The sequence below is a fragment of the Plasmodium gonderi genome, assembly GCF_002157705.1.
Source record: "Plasmodium gonderi DNA, contig: Pgo-contig_10, whole genome shotgun sequence".
NCBI classification, from domain to species: domain Eukaryota; phylum Apicomplexa; class Aconoidasida; order Haemosporida; family Plasmodiidae; genus Plasmodium; species Plasmodium gonderi.
This window is the reverse complement of record NW_021628949.1, coordinates 986-12,304: the sequence shown is the minus strand read 5'-3', so window position 1 is coordinate 12,304 and position 11,319 is coordinate 986. Positions and strand designations below refer to the sequence as shown.

Sequence of the window (11,319 nt, the reverse complement as noted above, 5' to 3'; positions counted from 1 at the left end):
ATATATATTTTTTTTTTTATAGATGCAATTTAATATAATTGCTCAAATTATATCTCATATATAGGAAATTAATTATGTCAATAATTTGTGTAGACATTTTTCTACGAAAATCAAATATTTATATATATGATCCATAAATGTGTTTTTATGAGGGATGTATATTAGATATATTTTAATAATTTTTATAATATAACCTTTAATATTCAAACGATTACAATTTTCTTTCGTTTACTTTGTACTAGCTTTTAGGGTTCAGGTTTTTAGAATAATATTTAGAATCCAGTATTTTCACATTTATATTTTGATATATTTATCTAGTCATATGGGGGCACACGGAATAAGTATATTATTTTTATATATTAATTGTAGTGTTATGAATTAATTATATACTTTAATTTATTCTGTATAAGTTTATAACTGTAACGCATTGTTTTTATATTATTTCAGAAGGTATAAAATTTATTTATACTATGAGACACCTCGTATATTAATAATATATATACAGGCAGTACTACCACTGGAATTATTGATTATTTGTAAACTTATTATTCGCACTTAATTTTTTTAGTCATTTATTTATTTTTTGCCCTTATATTATCAATAAGCACCAAAATAACAATATAATATTTATTTTTCTTATATATAAGCATCTGATGTAATTTTTTATATTATTATTTTATATATAAAATAATTATTTATTTTAAGAATTCCATAATTTAATTTTACATATATGCAAGTTGTAAAAATTATTTATTAAATTATTATTATACATATTTCGAATTTTTAATGTATATATAATATATGCATGCACATATATACAGTTGTTTGTTGTTATTATATAATGAATATCATATTATAAATTTTTATTAATTGTATTATAAAGAATATTAATTTGAATGCTAAATGGAATAAATAAATTAAAAATATGATAAATATTCTAAAGTGTATATTATAATTTTCATAATATATAGGCACAAATATAGGGTATGAAGCATTTACATTAACAATACGATAAATTTAAAATAATTTAGATTATATAATTAAGACTATACATGAATAAATATACATTATGTAATACAGATAAAATTCATGTTACATTTTATTTAATAAACATATATCACATCCCATCAGAGGATGTAGCATAATCTAAAACTTGCACAAAAATGTAGATATAGCAATAAATATAATTTGTATTTTTTTAAGGAATGAATGGTTTTTAGGAGCATGTTATAAATGAACTAATTCAATATTGATGGTATATAGTTATTACATCAGTTAATGAAAATATCCCATTATTTTTTGTGCGACCAAAGGGACAAATATTATATAATGATAAAAAGTAAGAATAAAGTTAATCTTCCAAAATATTAAATATCTATTACATTCATGAAGTATTAATCTATTTATTTTTGTAATTATTCTTTTTATTATATTTACTAATATTTTCTGCAATGATATAATTATATGTTCCTTTCTATTGTATTATATAATATGAGTACTTTTTCAATCTCTTAGGTTACTCACATATTTTTCGTTAAATCTAATACATTTTAAAAAACATGAACATAATTATTTGTTAAAAAGAGATTGTTATTCTTATTATTATTTATTTTTATATATAAAAATTAAGCATTTGAAATAATAAATAATGTTTTTCTTCTTCATAATACAGATTATGCTTCCGAATGCATAGCTAAATAATATATTATTATCGTCCTTTCTATGATTGGAAAAATATTTTTGATTTCCGAATGTACTTCTTAACAGTATATTTATGGGAATATACTTTGATATATAAGAACTGAAAAAAATATACTTGACGATTTATACATTATTTATATTCTAATTATCAATACAAATTATAAAAATATCAATACAACTAGCACACGATATAGAAAATATCATTTACTTTATATGAATATCTATAATCCATAAATATTGCAATAGATATGATAATTATTTTCTCAAACATTGCTGTAGATTTATAGACGTGACTCATTAACTCTGAAATTATATAAGGAAACAAAACCATTTTTTGAAATCCGAATGCATATTCCATTTTTTTGATAAGACTTTATGCTATAAGTCTTAATCATTTTTGCTATGATTACAACTTCCCATGGTGAAGATTTTTTTTTACAGCATTTTATTCAGCTTGAACTACTTAGCCATGTGCAGTAATGTGCAAAACAATTCATGGGGGTGATCCTTACGTTAACTATAAATATTGAGACATTTTCTTTCATAGAATAATATACATTATCAATTAAAACATTCGTATAATTCTACATATCTTGAATAGTCCTATTACATTTCTTGCATTCTCAAACTTAACTATTAGCATCATTTCTTTAGTAATAAAAATCTCCATAGTAATCATATAGTTCTTTTGTTTTTTCCATTTAAATTTCAGAAATCCGATAAGATTTCGTATCATATTTGTTGCAATAATACTCTTTTTTTTTTCGCCAGGTAGGGTACTATACGTTATATGAAGTGAACCAAAAACATGGTTAGCCTTAGTAGTATAAATAGCAATATAATTTATATTTAATCTTTTATATACCCAATAATTCAAATGTATACAGATAATTTATTCTCAAATGTTTTTATCTAAGTGCTTATGTTTAGTTTTTAAATATTTTAGAATATGCCAACTAAGTCTATTAACACTAGGTTTCATGAACCTAGAATAATATAATAAACTATATTCTTCATTAAATTGTTTTAATCTTTTATATTCTATTTTGAAATTATATTATAAAATTTCACGTGGCAATTATTTTTAAGCTATTCCAAATCAATTGTAATTAAAAAGTGATATAAATTTATTGCAAAATAATTATATTGTTGAAATATTACTGTTAATTAATCAGAAAAATACTTGATAAATAAAATAATTAAAACAAGTGTATATGTTCAATGTAAAAGAATATTAATAAATACGTTCACAGATTCCAAAACATTGATATTCTTTGTTCAAAGAATCATACAAATTTAGCAAAATTTTGAAAAAATTATATATATATTTTTTCCAAGTAATAGGAAATATCATTTTATTTAACTAACAAGTAAAATTATATTTTTTTTATAGGACACCCATTTTATAGATTGTCTCATATTAAGTGTATAATGAATAAAAAACACAAATTATTAAAATAACAAAATTAAATTGAGAAATTAAAATGCATGTATATATGATAATAAAAATGTAAATATTATAACGTGCATTCAAAATGAGGGATACTATTCATCATTGATAATATGTATAATTAAATTTTTTGAATTGAAAAAAAAAATATACTATAAATCCCAATAAAAATATTCATATTAATTCTATAACTTGAAATTATCATATAGATCTACGATAAAATAAGACTCGTTTTAGTTAAATGTCAAAAGAATGTATTTATTTAATTCCTGATTTTAATTTATAATAAATGCTAGAGTTCAATATGCCAATTAATGTATATCCTTACTTATTGAACAGTTAAAAATTTTTATATAATAATTTTTAATAAATTAAAAATAATAAATAAATTAATAAATATATTTCATTAAAAGCAATAATTTTTTCAAGAATTGTGTAATTTATATTTTCCTACATAAGTAATTTTTTATGATAAATTTTTAAGCATTTCTCAAACATATGTATTATTGTGTGTATTGCGAAATGTACATTTTCGATAAAATATATTTTTTAGTAGTATCATAATGTTTTAAGATTTTTTGTAAATAATCAATTTAAAATAAACTATTTAATTGTTCATTTTGTGAATGTGCACAAATTATAACCCATATTTTCTGCGTTTTTTATATTTTCCTGAATAAATCTAATTATACTTTATATTTGTAACGCATAACAAATTTGTATGTATACAGACATTTATAATATCAATTTGATTGAACATTAGCTTTATACATTCATTGTATTATTTATATAAAATAGGTAAATTAATTATTTGAATTTTTATTGTTGAAGAACTTATGTGTTCATTACTATTAATTAAATCATTCTTAGAAAATTTATAAAATTAATTTCCTATTAGGCTTACTACTATTGATCTTTATTTTATATTATAATATATTCATGTTATCAGTATAATATAAAATAAAAATATATAGTGTACAATTTAGGTGTTCACTAAATATAAGTTTGATTTTATATTTTATTATGCATATAGTTTTTACAATAGACAATATGTATTTTTATATCGCCTACTCTTCTTTTCTTTTAAACTGACAATAAAAATAAAGAATATTTAATATTTTAAGGTGAATGTAAATATAATTTATTATGAAATTTTTTTTCACATAATCAATAATATGTGTATAGTATTTTCTCATTGAAAAAAATTTATAAAATAACATAATTAAATATACACTTAAAGGAAAATAATATGTGTATAACATGTAATGTAATAATATGTTTTTTTTTCCTTTTGTTTTACCTTTATTATTATATTTTATAAGACACATTTCATATTAATATATATAATTATTTGATTGATATTAATAAAATACATTTGTTATATTACTTAATAGGGAAATATATATAGGAACAAGTGTTTTATTTTGTTCAAAAATATATTATAGTATGTGATAGTTCAGTAATTATATGTTTACCATTTATTAATGTTTTATTTTATACATATTTACTTATGTTTATTTTAAGCTAATTCTGATATTATACATATTTTATATTTAGCATTATATTATATTGCGATAAATTATTAAAATATAACATTATATACTTTTTTTGATATGATAAAACGTTAAAAGTATAAAGAATAAGTACTATTTATATAATATTTTATTCAAAAGTTTTTAATGCATACATTTATAAGTAAAAACATATTTTACAATTTATAGTAGAAACTACATTATGAATAACAATATTTTTTTTTTAGTTTAATGAAAAATAAGTATTATTTATAATATGTGAAATAATAGGAATAAAATATATATTATTTATACACAATGAAATGAACTGTACAAGTATTAATAGCATTATAGAAATAAAAATTAAAAATTTTCTTCACACAATAATATATTATAGAAGAATAATTATACGTAATAAAATATGTTATGATACATTCCAATTATGAAATAAGTACTATTATGCTGATTATTCGTGAAACTAAGGAAAGAATATATTTTTACATAAAAATAAATTTTAATTGTACGATTATTTAAAATAAAAAAGCAGTATTATTCATAAAATTATAATTTTTAATATAAAAATTTTATACAAAATTTATATTATTATCTAAATATTATAATAATATAATTTCGAAATTAATATAATTTATTAAACAAAAATGTATTATATAGTTAAAAATAATATATTTATATTTATTAATAAGTGGAAATAAAAAAATTTTAATAATAAATGGATTTATAAAAAATATGCACAATTCAACTTTATAATCGAATTTTTTCACAAATTATATATGTTTTTTGAATAATCACGTTTTTCTAGTTTTCTTTACGCTACTATTCAAATTATTAAAAAATTATAATGTTAATAATTTACATATAATAACAATATACTCTGTACATATCATATTTTAAGAATATCTTCATGCTCATAGATTACTTGTGTTATTATAATTTTTTCCTCTTATATAGTTCATCATATTTATATATTATTACTAAAACAATTTTATGTAATAATAATATTTACATAGTAGACCATATATGTATGCATAAATTATAGAATGTATATAATTTCCTAATTTATATTTAATATAGGATGCACATTCTCTTGCATGGTTTTTTTCTATATAACGATAAATGTTCAGTTTTCTCATAATATTATTTGCGATAATTATTATATTAGTATACTAATATACCATACGTATTTAAAAAATGTATCAAAAGATATATTTTTTTATTATAAGAATAACCAAAATGCATATATTTCTATATTTTTTATAATTATTTATGCATTAAACTATTTACTGCAAAATTAAGTACAGTCAGTTGAAATCTTATACTTTTACATAGACATTTTATGATTACCTAGCAGAAGTATATGTTATGTCATACATAATTTTATCAGGATGTCCATCATCTCTTTTATATTTGCATGTCATGTGTTCGCATTGCTTGTCATCCATATTCATTGCCTTTCTCATCTTTCTTTGCTCAATAAGGCGTAATTTCTTTAAAGATTCCCTATACTAATAATAGAAATAATATATTAATGAATTACTAAGAATATATAATTTTAGAAATAATTTATTTTTTAAATGTAATAAAAAATAACCATAATATATATTTATTTCAAATATAAATTATTTTGAACCTTATAAAAATATAAAAAAAATGTTCCTATTACTATCATAACAATAACTGTTGTTATTATAATATTTTTATTTGTATTTTTTCTAGCAAAAATTTTAAGAGTATCTCTCTCTAAATCCCTTGTCTGTAAATTTCCCCCTCCTGAATCTGTCATCTGTAAATTTCCTCCTCTTGAATCTGTCATCTGTAAATTTCCCCCTTCTGAATGCGTCATCTGTGCAAGTTCTTTATTTGATGGCCTCTCTGTCTTGCAAAAAGTTTTGTAAGCTTTGAATTCATTTACGCCATCTCTATCTTCAAAATTTCTGCTGCAGCTTATGTGGGATAACGAATTATTACTTTCAAATATACATCTAATATGATATAATTTATTACGTATATCAATATTTCCGGAATCATTAATCATTCTTATGAGAGTATTATATTTTTCAATTAAAGTTTTTATATTAGGACATATTAATTCATTAGGATACCTATTTCTGATCCCATTATTTATAAGCCAATATATGTTATATATATTATAAAGATTTTTTATTTTTTCATATTTATTATCATCATCAAGTTCAAATTCAAAAGTACATTCCTTTGCAAATAGATCAGAGTTAAGAGTATTAATATATTTATTCAAATAAATAAATATACTTTTAGCATTTTCATTATGGTCTTCTTCTATTTTTGATTTTATATAGTACTTAATACAATTGCCACATATATAGTTATCATTTAAATTAATCTCCTTAACACTGCCAATATATTTTTTTATAATCCTACAATAAGAAGAAATACTTTGTTTTATATTTTCTTCAATACGTACGGTAGTGAGGAAATGAACAATATCTTCATCACTACCTTTATAATCACCAAAATTTGGGATTTGATCCCTATATAATGCGTAACCATTGTAATCCAAATACTAATAAAAAACATATAAATTATAGAATATATTCATATTAATGTAAATGTTAAATAAATAATATTATTCATATATTGCTAAAATAATCATGGAAGAAAATAAGTTATTATTTAACATTATAGAAGCATATAAAATTTACGTTGCATTACTTACATCAGTTGACATTGTATACATAAAATATAAAAAGCAGATTAATATTAATATTAATATTATATTATTTAAAAATATTGAACGTCAAAAAAAATTAAATATTTTCTGTATCGTGAATTTGTATTACTAATTTTAAAAATGAATGATGTAATTTATTAGATATTGCATTAATATTTATATATATATATCTCTAATATTATTTGATGTTAGGAAGCTAGAAATAAAAGAATAATTAGAACGAAGAAAAACGGATGAATCAATGAGTATTATTTAAACAGATATAAGGTGAACATAAAAAATAAAATTATTATTAATATAAATAGATCATAATATTAATAATGTTTTACTGATTGAAATAATTTATTTTTTATGCATAATACATATAAAATGAGTAATGTATATTATGATAAGAATATATGATTCTTTAAATAAGAATTATACATATATTATTATTAAAAGAATTATAATATCATTGTATATTATTATGATTTGTATATATAATTTTAGTACAGATATTATGGGAACGTATTATCAAATCAAAACAATTACAATTATATTGTTTCTACATTGTTCTATAGTAAATATATTTATACTAAAATGTATCTTTATATTATAAAATAAAATATTAAATTAAAAATATAATATAAATTAAATTAGGTACTTATCCCAAGAATTCTATAATTATACGAAAAAATAATTATTATATAATAGTAACTAAAATATTATATTAGCGTATAATGTAATATATCTTTTACATTAAATTAAATGATTAGTCTTTTGTCCTAATTAAATATTTTGTTATTAATAATATATTATTTTTATGAATATAACTATTTAAAACAAGGAAAACATCCATTATCTAATAATATATAAAATTAAGGGAAAATGAATTAGCGATTCCTTAAAAATAAGAAAAAAACTTGTATCAAAACGAATAACTCAAATTATATCTTTATTTTTGTAATAAAAGTATTACATACTTCATATTTGTGATATAATATAAGATATATAACAATGAAACAACATTATATATATAATACATAAATATATCATATAGAATATGTGTAAAAATCATTTAATATTATATTTAAATTATTATATATTATTATAAAAAACATAAGCATATATATCTAATACGCAGTTATATATATGTTTTATATATAGATATGTTTCTTTAAATGAATAAATAATTGTTATGATGTCATTATATACACAATATATTAACAACAATATCTTATGACGAATAATTTAAGCGAATATCTTTTACATATTAAATTAGTAAATATTTGGCAATTATATTTTTGTGCTAAATGATTATTTATTATTCCTGATCTTTACAATTATAAGTCTGAATTTTAAAAAATTATTAATTATATAACTTAAATTAATCCATGAGCTATTAATTCTAAAATATATTAAGGTTTTATTTTTATTGATATATTTAGAATAAATGTATATGCATTTTCATTATTTATTTAATTATTTTCTTTTTTTTATGAATATAATACGTTTATTATACATAATTATGTAATCAATTTATATTACATAAAAATTCTTTTCACACATTAATATTATGTATATTATTTACAGAAAAATAGTTAAATATAACGATAAGTAAAGTATGATTATTTTATTAGTATATTTCTAATATTATTTTAAACATTATATATATACCCATTCTGTTTAAATTTAATAATACCTAAGTATGAAATAAACAATATTATTTTATCATTATTATTTATACAGTTTTGAAAATAAACTGAAAAATATTTAATTAATTATGGTTTTTGTGTTTTTACTTGTTCATGATATTATATAATAATGTATAATATTTATTTGTTATTCATAATCATTGAGCAGAAATAGATATTATATATCTCATATATGTTTCATTTTTTAATCTAATAATAAATACTGACATATAAATTCGTATTATTACAGGTTTACGTCCTATAAGAGATTATATTTAAATAAATTTATTTTTCAATATCTTTATGAAATATTCACGATGCTTTAGCAATATGCAAAAATAGAAATTATTCCAAATGTTAAAACCAATAAGATTATTTTGCCATTCACTTGTTAATAATATAAATATTTTGAATCAATAAATATTCGTTTATGTATTAAATGATCACATGTAATTCAAAGTATCATATATTGAACACATAATATATATTCATTGGAGTAAATAAAAATTGTTAAATATAATTCCTTTTATACTAAGAAAATATTATTATAATATTTATTTTATAAAAAAAAAACTTTATAATCATAACTTATTGTACGTGTTTTTTGATGTATATATATATAAAAATAATTTATCTATTAATATTATATTTCATGAATATTAGGCCTCGATGAACAAGGAACATTTAATCTTACAAGATGCGCCTGTTCACATTTCACTATACGATATGAACATAAAATATGAAATTATAAATATAAAATATATTGATAATGCTTAATATTCATGGGGAAAGAAAAAAATAGCAATTTCTAAATAATTAAAAAATAATTAAATGTTATGATGTTCTATATGCCAAGTAGGTTTCTCAATATGTGTAATTTATTTAATAAAAGCACATAAAAGTATATTACTAAATATATATTATTGGATATAAAATATGTATTCGATATAATATATATATATTTTTGTTTATTCTATTTCTTATCCTTTTATTAATTATATATATAATTCTCTTATTTGTAATATGAATGCACATTATCTATACTACTAAACAAATGAAATATGCAAATAGACATATCTAAATATAAGATTATAATGTATACAAATTTACAAAAATTTTATCACATATATATAGAGTCACATACTCCTTAAATCATAATTTTTTTTTTTTTTTATTATCATATTATTAATAAATAAATAAATGTATATTAATAAAATGTTATGGGGGAAACTAGATTTCTGCAATGAAACGTTTATGCTAGTAATATATTCAGGGGCACTAAAAATATATTATTATATAACGAACGTTATAAATTATTTTATAAAATGTATTAATATATTTTTAAATACACAATTATACATCATACAATTCCCATATAATATTATATGGAGAAAATAAGAATGTTATTTAATTATATGTTGATATATTCTTCATTAGAAAATTCGGGATATTTACATATATAATCATAAAAAATATTAAGGCTATAATATTATAGTTGAAGTAGATTAGAATAAAATTATATAGGTTTTTTGCTAGAATAAATGTTTATATAATGATTCTATGAAATATAAATTATTCCGATATTACAATCTTGATTAAATATAGTAAGCATATTATTCAATTAGATATATGTATCTAACATAAAATAATAAAAAATTTCTATAAAAAAATATATATATTTTTATGAAATTATTATAGATTATCTTTCCTAATTATATCATTTTCATTTCATATTTATGGTATTGCTGTAATATATAGATATTCATAGGATACTTAAACATTCTTTTCGTAAAGTTATAGGTAAATATATTTTAATTAATTGAATTCTTCAGAAAAATAAGTATATATTTTTATAATGCTTATAGTATCTTATTATATATATTATACATAAGAATGTTTCTTACTGATCTATTAATTTATGACAATTAATTTTTTAATAAATATATATATATATATATATTTCAAAGAAAATAATATCTATGAATACTAATATATTGCGAGCATTTCTTTATTTTCTAGCAAATAAAATCTTGATAGTGGACAAATAATCCTTAATTTAATCCTTTGAATTACATATAATCTGTCATATAATGATTTATAACAGTACTCATTATTGTATATGTGTTACAACAACATAAAATTAGGATTATAAGATTACATATTTATTCTATATATTATATGTTCCTACAAAATATTAATTTAAACAGTAGTACACAAGTATATAAAAAAAAATACACACATCATACAGTTATATTG

General features: G+C 18.6%; 1 protein-coding gene across 1 annotated transcript; it reads right to left on the bottom strand.

Annotated features, from left to right (window-relative positions):
* Positions 1-6,020: 6,020 nt before the first annotated feature.
* PGO_000070 (variable surface protein) lies at positions 6,021-7,387 on the bottom strand (the record flags this gene model as incomplete). The annotated part of the gene is made up of 3 exons (XM_028690701.1): positions 6,021-6,185; positions 6,344-7,222; positions 7,376-7,387. 3 exons carry the CDS (start codon positions 7,385-7,387, stop codon positions 6,021-6,023), a joined length of 1,056 nt encoding a protein of 351 aa, XP_028546502.1.
* Between the last annotated feature and the right edge of the window lie 3,932 nt (positions 7,388-11,319).